The sequence below is a fragment of the Sylvia atricapilla genome, chromosome 5, assembly GCF_009819655.1.
Source record: "Sylvia atricapilla isolate bSylAtr1 chromosome 5, bSylAtr1.pri, whole genome shotgun sequence".
Taxonomy (NCBI): Eukaryota; Metazoa; Chordata; class Aves; order Passeriformes; family Sylviidae; genus Sylvia; species Sylvia atricapilla.
Window position 1 is genome coordinate 69,223,164 of NC_089144.1, and position 18,394 is coordinate 69,241,557.

The 18,394-nt window shown below is 42.8% G+C and overlaps 1 protein-coding gene across 1 annotated transcript; it reads left to right on the forward strand.

Annotated features, from left to right (window-relative positions):
• The first annotated feature begins 4,261 nt into the window (after positions 1-4,261).
• ASCL4 (achaete-scute family bHLH transcription factor 4) lies at positions 4,262-5,108 on the forward strand. The gene has a single exon (XM_066318545.1). The coding sequence runs from the start codon at positions 4,410-4,412 to the stop codon at positions 4,974-4,976; it is 567 nt and encodes a 188-aa protein (XP_066174642.1). The 5' UTR covers positions 4,262-4,409; the 3' UTR covers positions 4,977-5,108.
• Positions 5,109-18,394: the final 13,286 nt, after the last annotated feature.

Sequence of the window (18,394 nt, forward strand, 5' to 3'; positions counted from 1 at the left end):
TGATAAAACACATTTGGGAACTGTTTCTTCTGCAAGGAAAGATATTTTTTTAATATACCAAATGCTTTTATTATATGTGAAGTGTTTTGATAAGACAACTGCACTATGTCTCCTGAAAGCCTGGTTTATTGACATTTATAGTGGTACTTGCTGTGTGAGGAACAAATTGCTGAGCTATTTTTCAAGGAGCCTTCAGACCCTGGAGACATACAGAAAGATGAGGGAGACTCTGAAACCACAGGGGAAAGAGATGCAGTAAACATGCTTCAGTACTTCCCTGCAGTATGAGACAAAGTCCCTTCTGGACCATGCCCATGTCTCAATACTATTAGTTCTCTTCTGCTATTGCAAACCTGCCCTTGGGTTCTTTCTCACACCGAGCAGAATGGCACTGGAATAAAGATTATGCAAAAAGCCATTTTACCATCAAAAATCCGAATTTCTCATCACCTTTTATTGTCTTGTCAGCAGTTTGCAGGCCAGTGTTTTGGTGATAGTCGCAGTATGAAGCCTAAGTAGTCTGTGTGCAACTTTCACTTGTGTAGGGTTGGAAAGAGATGACCCATCGTTTAGGATGAAACAGGACAAGACAAACACAAACCTGCTCAATCCTCTATTCCTGTGCCTCAGTCTCAAGCAAAGTTATTATTATAATTCTGTGAGAGCAATTAACAAGATAATCTGTTAATTACATGTTTTTTGTATCTGTTAAATTGAAGCAGCCTAGACAACCTATGATATATATAATAGATACTAGAATTTGACATAATTACAGCACAGTAAAATATAAGAAATGCACAATATTATGGAAGTTTCAATATAAGAAATGCACAGTGTTGTGACCGTTTCTTCTTAAATTCTTGGTGTATTTTCTTCTTCCTTCTCAGTAACGTGTTCACACATGAAACAGTGAGGACATCTTCTGTTGGGAAGTTAGTGGACTTGCATGTGTTCAGCTGACTCTTTTGTTTCTACTACAGTTATTCCACCAATGACTTTCTTTTCATGCACAGAGGGACAGGGTCAAGGAGGAACTTTTCTTTGAATGATTCAAAATAATTCAAATCACTGTGCAATGTCAGTAGTGTTATTCATGGTTATGGTTCCTGTGGGAGTGGGAACATGTTGAGGGCTCTTTTGTGCAAAAATGATATACTTACAGATATTGTGTTAGGATATATGCAATTAAAACCACAACTAAGTTATAACTGGAAGGAAGATGCCTAAATGTTTTAGTTTTAGATATGTCCAGAGTATTTTCTCTTCATTTTGGCTGGGTAATTAAGTGCTTATAGTGAAGTATAAGAAAGGGAAGAGAAACTGTTTGAGTACCACGGATGGTGGTGTGTATGGGGAATCTCCTGGGATCCCCATTTAGACTTCGTATTTACAAACCAAACCAAACCAAACCAAACCAAAAAAAAACAAGCCAAAGCCAAAACAAAAAACCTAATCAAAAGCTAAACATATGTGTATAAAGAGCATGAACACATTGTAGAGCAGTGAACAACTGATTTTTACTGCCTGAAAAACAAACCGGGCCATCAGCTTTGTAGCAGCATGGCAGATAGTGCATTATGGAGTCAAAGCTTCATCCAGACAAAGGTGTGAAGAGGACTTCATTGGAGGAACAGTATAAGAAAGAAGATCAAAGGCTTATCTTAAAAGAGGAACATTATTCATGTAGCCTTAACCTACTCTTAAAATTGAAAAGAATGTGTATTACCCGTTCCCTTTGGTGGTCCAGTCCTGCTGTTTTCACTGTGTGTGCATGTGCAGACATGTTGAGACTTTATGCAGAAGTCAGTACAGGAAGAATAAATTGCTTTAATCCTGCTCACGCTCTCAACAAGGACCTGCAGTGGGATGTAAGATGTGTTGGCCTTGCTCTGGCTCTCTGCCCAGAGGCAAATCCCTTTCCGAGCAAGTGACATCAGATTGTCAACAAGATACCACATTCATCAAAAGCCTGTGGCATATTTTTTCATTTCTTTTGCACACAAACAAATTCAGACTTCAGAGTCTGTTTGATATGAGATCAGTTTCAATAATTCAGGTCAACAATTAACATTTACCTGCAGTTTTTCTTCATGTATTTCTCTAAAGGATTAGCAACGTGGATTTTTCTTTCAGAAGAGATGATGTCTTTAGCACAGGTGCAATTCTGACAACTCTGGGAAGTGCTGGTGGCCTGCATTTACAGTAAACATAGAAAAGAGGTCTGGTAGCAGGGCACAGTGCATTTGCATGACAGAACTGAAAGGTAACCCTGCCTTTTGAGCATGGCCAGGCTGCTGGCAAGGTCATGGAGAGCTGTGAAATGATCTGGCAGCTGAGCCCCCCAAGTGGCATGCTTCCATTTCCTTACAGGAATAGCGCCAGAGAGCAGTGTTTTAAATCTAATGATAACACAGATCAAATGGCCTTTGCCTGCTTCAGGTATTTGCTTAGAGGTCAACATCCTCCTTGTTTTAAGAAAACTAGTAGTCCTGGCCCAGCCTAATGCTGTAGTGAAGAAGCTATTTTCCTTTAAGCATTTATTTCTGAAAATGTTTCTGGACAACGAAGTTTAGAGTGCAAGTAATATTGAAAAGTCCATCCTGATCAGCTGTTTCCGAAGATTTTTTTTTATCAGGCAGAAAGATTCTCACTTACTTGATCTGAAATGAGCTGTACGTACCATGGGTATTCCCCAGTAATTTTTCCTCAGGCTTTTGAGCCATTTTGGTGCTGATTCTGACATAAACCAGAGTCCAGGACTGTTCTCACTCACGTCTGTCTGGAATGGTCTGCCTGTACATTCATTGTGCTTTGAAGATTACCACTGTGTTTTTGAAGCTGCAGAATAGGCCAGCAGAGACACAGAGGTTGACTCGAAAATGCATGCTACTCACATTCTTGCTGCTGGTTTCTAACTCAGCAGAGGCATAGATGTGTTTCTCAGAGTGGAGAATGTTGTTTCAGTTACTGGCATTTCTGAGGCAGTTTTGCATGAAACACTGAACAGGGTGGAAACTTTCACTTTGAACAAAAGAGCAATTTTAATAGGGCCTACATACCTGTACCTTTTCACGTCTGTCCCTTCCCACAGCTCTCCCAGACCAAACATTCTGATGATGGCCAAAAAAGGAGATTCAGTTAACTGTGAAAATGTGTTTTCAACAAAAAACAGTTACAGTTTTTTACGGAGCTCTTGAACAACAACATGGGAAAAGTCAAAGACCGTCGGGTTGTTGCAGAGGAAGATCCTAGCACAGCAGGGTATCTCAGAGGAAAGGCATAGACAAGGACATTAGGACTTTATACTGCCAAAAGTCCTTGTCTTTTGTCCACCTCTTTGCTTTGCCAAGCTGCAGGCAAACTGGAGGAGACAGCACAGACTTAGCATGGTCAAGAGGGATTTTTCAGCTCCTCCATTAAAGCAGTGGGTAAGGTCCATCAGGTAAGCCAATATCCATGTAAACATCTGGTAATAATTACACATGGGGCTATCAGGGCATCACCTTTGTGTTTGTCTGAGGCAAGTTCTCATAAGGATGACCAGAACATTCCTACAATGAACAGAAACACACAAAACTGAAAATGCCAAAATGCTCGTGTTCAATTTGTGAAACTCACAATTCTTGAAAAAACCTCTCTTAGGGTAAAGAAGGCAGTTTGCCTCTTGTGCTTGCACGTAGTACATCTTGATCTGACAAGACCTGCAACCACAAGAGAGCACTCTTTCCTTTGAAGATGTCTCAGCTTCCCCAGAAAGCTACAGATATGCCATATAAGTTTTGCAAACTGCTTGTGAGCTGGTTCAGTTAGACGAGAGCAGCCGAAACAACAAAGCTTGCAGTTGTCTTTTGGATTTCATTGTGAAAAGCCTTTGGGTAGTTTTTTAGATGACAGAAGATCCTTGGTTCCTGGAAGTGAGGAGTTCTGCCAAAACTTTGAAGATCCCTATAAACTTTGCAAATTACCCATCTTTTGGAGACAATTATATCAAATGATATCATGGATTACAATACATGAGAAGTGTTTAGAGCCTGGAAGATTATTTATGTTTGGCATTAACTCTTATGGTCATAATTTCAAGTGGAGAGAAAAGGAATACACAGGAACCCTCTTATTATCTTTTGAAATATGAAGATCACAGGAAAAGAAGGGCTTAAATTGTGGAGTGATGGTCCTCAAAACCTGACTGTACATTAACTGGCATCCTATACCTATAAAAACAACAAGGCTCTCCAGGCACAGTGTGGACCTCATCAGCTGCTAGCCTTGCTTTGAGATCGGAGTTTTCTATACACCACAGGAGGAAACTGCAGCCTGTCCGGCGGGATACCTATACAAATGTTGGATTAATACACTGGACGCCAAATTCAGGAACTAACACTCCACTGGTGAGGAAAAAAAAAAGAAGCATGGACAGCACTAAAGAGGATGATAAACTATTGAAGAGGATTGCATTTCCAGGAGCTCTGTCCCTGGCTAACAGCCACATGCACCCCCATGGGGTACCCCCGAGAGAGCCCTTTGGGGTTCCCTTCCACCTGGACCCATCTTATTGGGAGCAGGCCTGTAGCAGGCACACAGGCTGCATCTCCTACATCCCGTTCCCTGGCTACATGGGCATGTATGAGTGTTCCTTTGAGCCTGCCTTCATTCGGAAGAGGAACGAGAGGGAGAGGCAGCGGGTGCGCTGTGTCAATGAGGGCTACACTCGCCTCCGGGAGCACCTGCCCAAGGAATTCGCTGACAAGCGCCTCAGCAAAGTGGAGACCCTGAGAGCTGCAATAAGCTACATCAAACACCTGCAGAGCTTGCTGGACTGCCATCCCTCAGGCTCTGCCGGTGAGGAAGCGCTCTGTGCCAAAGAGTGCCCAGGAACTCCCAGTCTGGCTTCCCCGCGGGAGTGCAACAGCGATGGAGAGTCCAAAATGTCTTCAGCATCATCCCCCTACAGTGAATTTGAGGAGACAGGTAGCTAGGTCTTCTCTCCGGACAGAAAGCTTCAAGTTTGGCTGAAAAACAGTTCCGAACACTGGGGAGTTTTCTGCAGGTGAAAATCAATATCGGGGAAAGGAAAAACTGTTAGGGAAGGCAAAAAAAAAAGAAAAAAAAGGTATTTTCAATCTGTCAAAAGGACTTTAAATGTTTGCTGTATAAAACTTAAATGTGATTTGTAAACAAACCAATTATCTCTCGGGTTGCTTCAGCTGTGTTACTAAGCTTCCTTTGGACTGCTAAACTGGAGCAACATTTGCATTCTACTTTTCATTCAGCTTTTGTTTTGTTCTATTTTCTTTTGCCTTTCGCTTGAGACAGTCAAACCAGATAAATCCATTTCGGGAAATTCCCTTCCCCTTTCTCCTGCTTTGTCCAGTGGGTATTGCTCTCTGTTTTTCTTGACTGCTAACCTGAGATGTACTGCGCTGCAAACACTTGGACTGGGGAAGGTAAGATTTAGATAAAATATCTTTCCATAAATATTTCAGAAAACTCACAGAAATATTTCTATTTATGAAACAACAATTTTTCAAATAAAAACAAGGTTATATTTGGAAATTTATTTCTTTTAAAGCATCTTCTAAAGCAAAAGAAACATCTCATACTCTGGACACTGGCTATTTGGTGATTATTCTAAGGATGATTTTCTGGAAAATAAAGCTGGACACTCATTTCAATCGATGCTAGGAAGAGGAGAACAGAATTCTGTAAAACTGCATCTTCAAAATCAAAGCTTCACTCAAGATACTGAAAAAATGAAAGCCTTTTTCCTACTTTTCTGAAATCTGAGTTCATGGACAAAATAGTCTTGATTGTGTCTTTGGCAGGTCAGAAATTACAGAAATAAAACTTGTAGTGGTTAGACACTGGTGTGTACAGAAAGGGAAACATTGAATATAGCAGTTTACATCTGCATGAAAATGTAGGTATTTCTCCTTTTTCAAAGGACACAGCTTTTAAAATACCTCAAAATCTACGGAATACCTTTAATTTGGATTGCATCTACTGAAAATGAGATTTTCTCTCTAATTTGTTTTAAAATCTGACTTTCTCCAAGGCTTAAATCTCATTCTGAATATGGGGCAAATTCTTACCTATCCACTTTCCACACACCTTTCAAACTTTTGCTTTTTTTGGCCTTGTGTTGATGAAATGGTTTTGTACCTTTTTTTCTTTCCTTCATGTCATGTTGACTGAACACCTGAAAAAATACTCATGTATAAATAGGAACAAATACTGATCTAATACCTCCGAATGTGTCCATAACTTTCCTTTAAATAAAAAATGTGATTAATCCTGCCTGTGTCTTTTTTCACTTTTAATTGATAACAAGCAGGACAGCCCTGACTGCAGGAGCAGTAACTTTGCAGGAAAAAATAGAGAAAATGGAAAAGAAGAAAATATGAACTGCCACCTTTAAAACTGAATTTTTAATCTAGATTTTAAAATTTAGATAAGGAGCAGGCTTGTGTTTTGGGCATCTAATAAAAATTACTTGGTATAAAAATACTCTGCTGCTTTCTAGAAGACTGTTCTCAGCATCTGTACACTTTAAGCTCCTGTGTCCATGGCAGTCACAGGCCTTGTTCTTTACCCTTTACACAGGAGACAGCTCCATTTTCTAATGAATATTTTGTTTCACTGAGGGCTATTACTTTTGCAGAGGCTGTTTGCCAGACTCAGAAATCGAGGTTTAGTTGCCTGGACAGTTCAGATCTAGAGCCAATGCACTCATTTCTGAGCCCAGTGCTGTGGAGTGTTTGTATTTCTTACCCAAGAAAGAAGAGGACAACGAGGTTCAGGTCCAAATGTCTGATTGGGTTCCATTGTTTCTTGGCTATTCTTGTTTCCTTTGTGTTTCTCTACCTGCCTCTGCCTTTGACTCAGTTTTGAGATTTCTGGAAATGTGATGTTGCTGCTGGTAATTCTGTGAGTAAGCCTGCACTGCATTTTTCCCTCAAAGCAGAGATTAAATCTTTGTTATCTATAAAAAACTTACACTCCCTCCGAGTACCAGAGGCAAATTCTGTGAAGCACACTTCTTTGGAAAGCACTCTGAAGATGAAAAGCATCTTCATGATACAATGACAATAAACAGCTGAATCAAACCAAGCCATTAAAATTGCCAGAGTGACCATTACTTCCTGGGCAGGACATGTCAGATAAGGCCACAGATGAACTTTTAGGTCAGATTGCTATCACAGAGGCCTGACCCTGACAGATGAATATCCAGGAGCCTCAATCCTTGATTCCCAAACCTCAGAGAGATGGTGCACTGTGCCACCTTCTCCATGAGCAGCTGGCTGGAAAAGAGGATGAGGCTGTGACTCTGCCCTTTTCATCTCTGTGGTGAAATGTTCCTCAGTGTTCCCATCTAACAGAGTGGAAATTATCCCACCCTGGGGCTGTGCTTGGCCATCACTGCTTTAGGCTGGCTACTTCTTTTCAGATTATACATCTTTAACAGATCTGGAGATGTCCTTAAAATGCCTCCCAATCCAACCTCAATGCTGAAGATGCAAAAAACCAGGATGCCACATGTATTTTAATTTAATTTTATATTAAAAAAAATTCTGGCTGAAAAGGAAATTCTTTCTGTGGGAAAAATCTGTCACAGATTGAACCCCTCTCTTGAGGAAAGTTGTATGTTTTTATTTCTCACAGTTCCTGTTATTATGCAAACCTCTCGCACAATTTTAGCACAAGCAAGTAGAAAACAAGATTTCCTAAATACGGATTGGTGCTTTTGTCCAGGCATCCAGCAAAGGTTTAAAGTGAATGCCATATTTCAAAAGCTTTATTGAGCTCTTTCTGTCTAGACAAAGGGTTTTTCAAAGCTTCTAAAGTGTATCATTATCAGACTTTTAAAGCAGACAATGATCCAAACTTGTCACCATGAAAATAAAGTTTTAATAAAAATGTTGACCAGAAGAGTTCTCTCCACGTGGCACAATTACTATTTACAAGAAAGGTGAATGTTGCTATCTCTAGGCAACCATGCTACAGCTTTATCCAACCCTTGCACACCAAAAGCAGACACTTTAATCTTTCTCTCAAATCTGGCAAAAAAAAAGACATCTGAAATCTTCCCTCTGCTGCCATTAAATTACAAATCCATTTGCCTCTTGATATTATCAGCATTTTAAAGATATGTAATCTCAGCCTTAGTATTGCTTTTAATCCTCTAATAGCTATTTAGCTGATTTCTTTGTAAAAGCCCACCTACAGTCCTTTCATGTTATACTACCCAGTGTCAATAATGTGGCCAAAGAAAACCAGAAGGCACTATAGGAAAGTCATGTTCAGGCAGTAAACAATCAGGGCAAATTTATCTCACTGGAATAAATGAGCAGGGAATGTCCAGACACACCCACCCACACACACACACACACACACACACACAATATCTTTGAAAACATTTGTCTCCAGCATACTTAGGCAGGAGGCAAAACAAGATCCAAAACATTTTGAAGAGAGACTCTGAAGAGGTACCAACAGGAGAGCCCTGCTGAAGTAAGCTGAGGTAAGTGCAATAGCTGGGTAAAGCCTTAGTAAGCCTTTCCAAAATAGTCTAAGCAGATACAACTTCAGCATGTGCTTCTCACTAGTAACCCTGAGAGATGGCTACAGAGAAGAAATAAATTTTTTTCTAGGCAAATGGAGAGCAGCAGAATGGCAAGACTGCAGCTGCACCCAGATCTTCCATGAGGCTGTCATGGTACACACCTGGAAGCTCTGAGAACTCAAGAGGAGCAGCATTCTCCATTGACTTGAAGGTGTGCTTGTAAGTAAAAATCCACTATAAATGCTCACTCATATATTTCCCACATGATTCTTACATCATTCTTTTCTACCGTATTGTGACTATATCCACTAACAGAGCAGTGGAAAAGTTCTACAAGTTGCCTTTGCTTTCTGAGAGAACAAGTTAGAGGAGTGAAGACCCCCTTGAAAGTTTTGGAGACCCCCTCAGCTCACTTCTGATACGACTGGAGGTAGAGCTGTCAAAGACATGAAATTCCTACACGGTCCATGAGCACTGGTGGCTCCAGAGCAGAAAAGCATGCCAATGTAGAGTCCTTACAGAGGGGAAAGTTAACAGTGCCCATGTGATGGTTAGCCAGCCCACAGGCACCAGCCAGCTGTGAGCAGGCACACGTGCTTTGTGTTGCCTCTTGCCTGTTCTGCTGGGGCTAGTTAGAAAAAAAAATAAGTATTTTGAAGGTGGGTTTGTTTGGGTTTTTTTTTTCAGGAGGGGAAAGCTACACGAATGGTCTGTGGGAGGCTGAAAAGTTGAAAATGGGGGGAAGGTAGTGGGCAGTGAAGCCTTGGAGATTATACAGCACAAAGCCAAGCTAAGCTGCATTTACTGTGCTGCTCACAAAGCAGCTTGCTTGTCCCCATGATTTTGTTTTGATGTGGTGTGGTTCTGGGCATACACCGCAGATTTTTGTGTTCCAGGGCTATAAGATGTCAGCACTGAATCCTAACCAATCTCTTCCACCTGCACTGAAATCACAAAGAGAACAAGTAGTTACAAACAAATGGAATTTTCACATCTTTTCATGTATGCGCTTTACTGCAGCATTTTGCTATGGGAGGCTGCTCTCTTGATGTAGCTTTTTTAATGTAAAAAGCACTGAAGAAGTTCCAGGCTCAGCTGCAGACAAGTTATCCCAAGGGATCACTCATGCAGAGGTGATGTGTGCATCTCCACACCCAGAGGCGTTAAAGCACACTGGGGCTTCACCAGTGAAACTGATAATAAACTGTAATGCATAAATGAAATAAGCCAGAGGCACAAACACAGGAGTGTGTGTTGTGGTGTTTGTGCATGGGAAAAGGTGGAAGCATGGAAGAGGGGAGGGAGACAAGAAAGTGGTTTTGAGGTGCAGCGCATTGACTGATACCATATCAGCTGAAACAAGGGAAACAGGAACAAATCAGATATCACATCTTCGGGGAAGATTAATTCCGGTAAAATAAACCCAACCACCCCCCAAACTTAATCTATTTTCCTGCATCTCAGACACACCATATTTATTTACCTATCATCACTTCTTGTTCATCATTGCAAAATACCCCCAAGTGTATTTTTTTTCAAAGTGCTGAGCAGTTGTGAGCAGGCTGTGGTCTATTTGGGGAGCGAGGGGAAAATTGCAGTGCTCAGCCCACCTGCTGTTCAGGAGCCAAGTGGTAACCCCAGATTACTTCAGCCCTGAGCTTTGCCTCTGTTTCAGCAACAGCATGGCCCACCTTTTGCCTCTGTGCTGGGAACACCAGTAGATACTGCCCCACTGGAAAACACCACCAGATTGCCCCTGTAATGCTTTACCAGGAGCTGCTTGCATGGGTTTCTTGTCCCCTGTGTGAGTGGAAGCACCCAGGGCCCCTGTGCTTGTAGATAAATCTGCCCTTGCAAGTGAACCAGCTCTGGTATTGCAGTGCTACCAGCTATCCCATCCCATATCCTATCCCATATCCTATCCTACCCCTACCCCTTATGTCCCACTCCCTTATAGTTCAGTTAGAGTGAGGGTGGTGGGGACAAATAAACCTCTCTACCAGGCTGTCATGACAACGGTGCCACTGGCCACTTGCCTGTGAGCATTCTACTGCTGACTAATGCAGACCACTGCTGAAGCCAGGCAAAAAACCATGAAAAGCCCTGCCCTGTTTCCAATCTTGCCTCCTTCAGCCCCCCAACCCCAGCAGTGTGCTCCCAACACACCTGGGTAATGCTGCAGCCCTGGTTTGTGGCTGTGCAGATCCCGAGGGCCCTGTTCGGACAGATCAAAGCTGTCAGCATGACAAGCAATACAAATGCAAGGAATTTGCCTTTGTTTATGTGCAGCGTGCTCCATAGCTTTGCATTTTGCAGCCCTATGAAAGCTTTAAAATTTCCATTTAGATTAACAAGCCCATAAAGAATAAGGTTATTAAGTGGTGTTTACATTATCCTGTCTGAGAAGCTCATTCAGTTACCAGCTGGTTTGATTTTTACTAAAAGCAAGTTTCATCAGGGTGCTGAGTTGGAGCTGCATGTGTTGGGGGAGCTTGCTTTGAAAAGACAAACCAGCAGCAATGCCACCACCACCAAATAGCTGAATTGCTCTTTAGGACAACTGATCAGTGCCTTCAGAGGTGCATGAAATTAGTCGGCTCTGTGACTGAAAAACGAGTTGCATTTAAACATTTTTAAATTTACTTTTGACAAAAAACTTTGAGCATTTGTTAGTTTCTGCGAACTTTACTGGAATTTAACTGAGGTCACTGACTTAAGGAGCGCATTTATAGTCTCAGGATTATTTTTTTTCCCTATAACAAAGTCTGCTGGGGTCTCTGGCCAGACTTTCAATGTCTGAAGCAGGGCTTAAGAAGAGCATCTCTGAGAAAGCCACTGGTGAGTTTCCCACAGGGTTCTTGATTGCAAGAGATAAAGTAAGAGTGTAGGAATGAAGCTGGCACGCAGGTGTAGGCACAGACATGTGGGGCAAATGCCACAGAGCGCCCACAATAGCAAGCACCAGAGTCTGGAGAGCAGGGGGTTGGAGCATGGGGCAGTTGTCATCTGGTATAACCTGTGACTCAGGTGTGACAGTGGCAGCAGCAAACTGTGTCCAGGAATCATCAGCATGATATGTTTATTTCATACCTGAAGTTAAGTTTTACAGATCAAGAAAATTTTATTCTGTCAACCTGTAAATGAGTCCATTTTCAGTTTGGAAGAATAAAAGTGGAGATAATGTAAAAAGTATTTTTGCCTTGAGCCATGCCCTCAAAACAGAGGCCGTTTGGAGTTTATTTTTGTTTTCTGCAAGCATTCCCTTTTTTCAGCTAGCCCTGCTTTTAATATTGAGAAGAAAGTTCACGAGTGTATTCTCAAATATTGACAGTGACTTCATTGCAACAATTAGGAAAGTGACTCGGCATATCTGAAGGCTTAAGGCTTCCACCTGATAAAATGTGTGAATGGAAATTCATTAGACTTACTTGGAGAGGTTTAAGAAAAGGCAGTTTGTAGGGCAGAGTTAAAAAGAGTTCAAAAGGTTTGAAGAGTTGTTGAGATTTCTGGAAGATCACGTGCTAATTTTTAATGAGAGTCATTGGGATGGAGCTCTTTGGAGAATAGGTTTTATAGTGGAATTTCCAGTGCCTCTTCATTTCAGCCAGGTTTTAGATAAGAATATGTCTTGGTTTAGATAGACAGGTATCTGCCAGGGAAGATTGGAATTTCCCTTGGAAAGTAAGCCCCCCATCCTCCCCTTTTCCAAATTACTATAAATTTGCAATTAAAAGGCTGTCAGGCAAAGATTTTGGGAATAGGTATAGCAGTTCTTTACTAGGGATATTAAAAATACAAATGTTGTAGTACAAAAGAATAAGCAAGTAAACAAACAAATAAGAAATCCTAGAAAACTCTGAAAGAGTCAGAAATACAACTTGACGCCCTCTTGGTCAGGGTGTTGGAAACAGTCCAAGAGTTAAACCCTCCTGGAGCGGCAGATGTGGTCCTGTTGGAAGCAGCAATGATCCTGTGCAGCCAAGGGTCCAGAGATGGGTCCAGTCTTCCTTTGGAAGTCCCGTGGGAACACTGGATGTCTGGTGACACTTTCTACTCCTTTTTATCTAGGTGAAGATGGTTTGGCTCCTCCTCCCTGAGTAGAACATCTTTAAATAGTATGATGTAATGTGTCATGTCATTGGTGAGCTTTAATGGTCCATTAACAGAAGATATCCCCATGGGGGTAGTGGAACAATGAACAGAGATAAGCAACACTGCTCCACCCAGTTTTTAACAGCTGGGTTCTTATCAGAGAAGGCAGTTACCCTCTCCCTAACAGAAAAATAAAAAATCTCCCCAACTGTGTTTCGGCCACTTCTTTGTTTGAGTTAAGTACTCTTAAGTATCCAACACTAGATCTCCTTGGTAACTTATGAGGAAAAAATTCTTTAGAGTGAAAAAGGGACAAATGTAACCTCCAAGAGAATATTATAACACAAATGCTCCAAAGGGGAAGACTACCAGATAGGAGCATATTCCACCTGGTACATTATGGATGTAAGACAACACTTACATGGTTAAATTATATCCCTCCTGATACTTTCCTGTTTTTTTTTTATCCTAGATTCAGTGGAACAAACTCACCTCCTCATCAAAGATCTGGCAGCTCCCTTGGTGTTCTGAACCCTATCCAAATGATAATTACTCTTGTTTGAAATTGGGGAGCTGAGAAGTAGCCTCCAGCCACTCAACAAAGGCTCCTCCAGTGCTCTGAGGAGGCAGTGCTGACACTTCCCTTCTCCTTGTCTGCCTCCTACTGAAACACATTTGCAGAGTCTCCTGAAGCCTCTAAGGCTTTTCCAGAGATCTGGCGGAACCAGATCTCATGGAGTATCTCATGGAGTATCATCACATGCTAAGACAAAGAAACAACCCCACAGGCACAGTTAATGCAGACAAGCCTTAATGGCTTCTTTTTTCCTTCCCCCTTCAGTTGCAAATGTATAATTAATCTCAGTTCAAATTTACATGTTTGATCTATTTCCTTTAAGCTCCAGATGTGTTTAAAGGAAGGGGAAGACCCTGTGATTTGATCTCAAGTGTCTGGGATAGGCTCAGTGTTTACCTGGACAGATGCCCATGCCCAGAGCTGGTCAGGCGTGGAGAGCTCCCACCTTTCAGCCCTGGGGCAGCAGGGCAGTGGCTGAGGTGCTTCCCAAGCTGGGCTGCAGGAGCCCCTTCACTCCAAAAAACCATTTCCCCAGGGCTCCCATAAGCAGTGAGGACACCCACATCCAGGTGATCAGAACCTTCTGCAGACAAGAGCCAGAGCAGGAGCTGACCCTCCTGTGAACAGACCCTCTGAGCCCTCATTCCCACAGCGTAACAGAAATGAAAGGTGTAGGATTGAAGGATGTATCCACTTCAAACAGGGAAATTTCCATTTGAAGTGCTGTCTTGAGTCAAATCCTCCCCAGCAGCACTTTGTTCCCCTCACTAGTGTGTATCAATTTCTTCTGACAACAGTTTCATGGCTTCAGGATAAAAAAGCCCAACTCCATTGGTATTATATTTTACAACTACAGACGAACCACGGAGATTAAAATTCTTTGGCTGAGTCACCAAAGATGGGGAGGAGGGGAGATGGGTCCACCAGACACTGTGAAAGGTGGGTTGAAAACAAACCAAAGTGAATTCAGCCTTTCATCCCTGGTGGTGCCATAGAGGCAGGGGAGGATGGTGGGTGCAGGTGGCAAAGGCAGAGCTGAGGGGACACTGTCATGAGGGGCCCTGTGTGCTGGGCAGATGGACTCTGGCACTGATTCAGGGCTGGGGGCTCAGGGCTCTTCACTCTTTATATCACAACACTAAGGGCTTGTTCCTATGGCAAACATGAGTAGCTGAAGAACAAACTTTCCGGTTGATCCATCAGGCTTTTGTTTGGTTTTATTTTCCCACTGGAGCCAAAGGCCTCCCTTAAATGTTTTCTTCCCTGATGTGCAGTACTTTGGTTTGATCTTCAAAATTTCAAAGTTCTTCAGGTAGGACTGTTCGGTGTGAAGTAAAGTGAAATGAAACCCCATGTACTGACATGCACTGCTGAATGCTTCCTGTCTGAAAGCATCAGTCTAAAACCATCCCTTTCCTTGGTCCACCCTGAGAGAGCAACCTGATGCTCTCTCAGTTTCTGTCCCCTAGCACACGAAGATGCAAAAGCAAGGTGTCATGTTCAGCACCTCACACGGGCACAGAGGAATTTAGCCACTCACTAACACTGAAGTCAAGATGGGGGTCTGGCTCAGAGGCTCTGTGTTCTAACCAGAAGTCTATGAAAAAGTTATTCTTTTTGAATGAAAGTTATTCTTTTAGAATTTTGCAGTGACTACTTGAAACACTGAACAGCTTACATTCTCTCCTACTTCCAGTTTAGACTGTGACCGGAGAATGAACCCATCCCTCCAGTAGCACTGAAGCCTCAGGAAAAGACAGCATGCACTGAGCATGACACAGCTTAGGCCATGCTCCGCAGAGGGGTACCACTATGATCAGCAGCACTCATAGGAGCAGAAGGATTTGGTCCTGTTTAAGTACAGATTTGTACTTAAACAGGTAAGATGAATAAAAAGTGAGAATGAAGAAAGTGATTTTTATCCCTTTTTGCAAATAGGGCACCAAGGCATAGGAAGATGAAGTGACTTGGTAAAGACTGGAAAAGTCCATGATGGACTCAAATGTCTGAGCCTTAAGCTGAAATTTGCTTTCCAGGACCAGTCTGCTGCGGAGAATTCACTTTCTGCCAGAGAAGCAGGAGGAAAGGAGACAGCAATGATGCCTTTGGATGCTATTGATAATCATCAAATTGTTGAATTTCTGCCTGAGAGACAAGGAAGGGGATATTGGCACAAGCAAGGCTTTGTGTTTCTCTATCAAGATAAAACTTCTGCCTCATTCACTGCCCATTAATGGAAGAGCTCGTGGGGTCTGGCAGAGCAGCCAGCAGCCTGCACATCTCCTGAACTATCCTAAGGGGATTTATGAAGGCCTTGCTCAGGTCACCCCACAGCCCTGGGACTGAGGTGTGGGACAGGAGCAGTGCATAGCTCCTGGCACACCACACCTGTGAGCAGAGTTCTCCCTCCCTGTTCACCCCTCTGAGGCTTGACTGCCTCATGAAATGAAACAACCAGGATTTTTTTGATTTATTTTTATTTTTATTTTTTATTTTTTTAAGATTAAAAGCACAAACAGGTTACAATTCTTAAGGACCGAGAGCTGGATAACCAGGTGATTTCTTGGAATAAGCTCCAATACAAGGCTGACTCAAACACCTCAGCATGTGAGGGCATCCCAGCCTCTGTGTGTCTTTTACCAGGCTAGTAAATATTAAGTGCTGGCAGATGATTCCATTTCCCTTTCCTGGTCATAATCTCTGCAATTAAGACCAGTGATTATTTTGGTTTCTGAATTTATATACACAACAGGACTCAAAGCAGTCTCCTGGGGACTGGGAACAAGGGTGCAGCAAGATGAGGATGTGCTCAGCACTATGAAAGCCAGCAGCAGCAGCTCAGGCTGGGGATGGTTGGTTGCCTGAGGAGACCAAGCTGCCATTTCTGTACCCTGTGCTTTTCCACCTCACACACCACTCAGTATGATCCCCACCCTCCTGCTGCTACATATTGCAAACCCCACCAGAAACCACATAATTATTGGTGTTTTTGAGTGCCAGAAAGTTATCTTCTTCTTCCTCTCATGGTGCAGGGGACAAAGCACCTGTAGCCAGTATCTCTCTGGCTGGGCGCTGCAGAGCTCCTGCTTTTCCACTGTACACCTCCCACTGCCACCTTTCCAGACTGAAAACCAGAAGTGCTGGTGATCAAAATCCCTCGGGCTAGGACAGGGCTCAAAAGAGCAAAAGCAAATGCCAAGTACAGGCACGGCCTGCTGCTTTACTAAAGCTTTCCTGCAAGCCGGGAGCGTGCTGGCACACGCTGCAGGAGGGATATTGCTCTGTCTGATCACTTTGAAGGCTGGGGCAGTGGAGGGAGAGGAGAAGAGGCCAGTTAAGTGTGTTTATGTTTGAGAGGAACAAAGGAGAGCGGAGGACAGAGTGGAGGTGCCTGCGCCAGAGATGTGTCAGAGATCACTTTTTCCTCCTGGGCTAGAACACCAGCCTGGGACCACCAGCGTTGGAGGAAGTGGTGTGTGCAGAGCTGCATTTAAAGCAGGGAGAGGAAAGAGAAGAAGGAACAGAAGTCCCAAGAGACAGGATGATGGCAAAAGTGACACCAGGCTCCCAACACTTGAGGTGTGCAGTATGGTGCAAATACAGCATAGTAGCTTACCTTGCCGGGGTCTAGGTTCCCTTGGGAGAGGCTGAATTAGGCAATTTAGGTGCCTGGAGAACAAAGTCAAGGGAGGCCATCAGCTGCACCCCAGCTTTGCCATCTGTTATGACAAATGAAACACAGATGTCTCATTTGCAACACTGCTGAGAGGAACTGCCTTCCTGAGGGTCTCACACAGCCCAGGGGCCGAGTGCTGCCCCTTCCACCTGGCGCTGCACCCCACACACAGCACTCCCAGCTTGGGGCGCAATCTAAGGGCTGTCTGAAAGAGTCCCCAAAAGGCCAGCAATCCCTGAAGTGCAGTCTCAATGCAGACACCCTGTGCAAGCCAACAAACCCTCTGCTGCAGGCCACAGATGAGTCAATCAACTGGACTTAGGCAGGGAACAGGTGAGTTCCAGAGTGCCTCTGGTTGGACAGAAGCATGCAGCAACTCCAAGTGTAGATGTAGACTAGATCTAACTGTGGTACCCCAAGGAAAAAAGGCTCTAACACTCATTCATCAAGGCTTTCTCAGTGTTTTGGGAAGGAAAGTGCAGGTATTTCAACAGGTATTTCAGAGTTACCACTGATCTTCCATGGAAGCAGAGATGGTTCAATAATCACACTGGTTCTTTGGTGTTGCTGAAGTGCTCCTGTAGATCAACCTGTATTTCAGCACATGAATTTTAATACTGCATGCCTTCTCTACCGAACACTTTTTGCAATTTAGGTTTTAAAATGCAGAATAAAAGAAGTTGGTGGACAATCCTATTTGCAGAAAAAAAGACAGACTTGAACTGGAAAAAAAACTCAAAGAAAGAACTGGGAAACATCTTACATTTTTATATTTTTCCTTACTTTTTCAGGTGGTTAAGAAACCAGCACTTGACTTCATATAGCACAACATATAACCAAAATTAATATTAGCTTTGTAACAGGAAACCAAAATTGACTGGTCTTGCAGTCTTGAATGCTACTGCATAAACACTGATTATCAGAGGACTTACATCCCATGCATATGACAGCACCTCTCTGGTACTCAGGATTTCTGCTTGTAAAAAACTTAAAATTGTCCCTTAATGGTATGGGTAAGTAGAAGTTGAAAGGATAACTCTTTTTTGAAATACTTATTTTTTGTGAAATACTTATTTTTAAATGTGAACTTTTTAAAGATTCCCTTACATTCCACATTAAAGAAAATGAAATATTTACAGACAGAAGCTTCTGCAAGGAACGTAGACTTCTGCAGAAGATTTGAGACCAAATTTGAGAAATTTTTCTTTCAGTCACTGGAGGCTAATTCACATTTCTAGCTGAAACGATTCGTATTTTAAATTCAGCAAGTGTGTCTCAGACCTCTGAAATGGCAATCGGGAGCTGTTCCACTAGAGAAAGGAGAAGGAAACAAGAAGCTGCAGGTTCAGACCCACAAGAACTCACAGCAGCGCCTTTGAATACATAGGTGCTGCTTCTGAACCTGCACAAACACAGCATTTGAACCTAAGAAACCCGTAGAAACAAAGTGATTACGACAGCGAAATACCATTATGCCTTCTAAGATCCT

Bases quoted from the DNA above. Each gene is read 5' to 3' on its own strand.
- ASCL4 (XM_066318545.1), top strand. From the start codon at position 4,410: ATGGACAGCACTAAAGAGGATGATAAACTATTGAAGAGGATTGCATTT.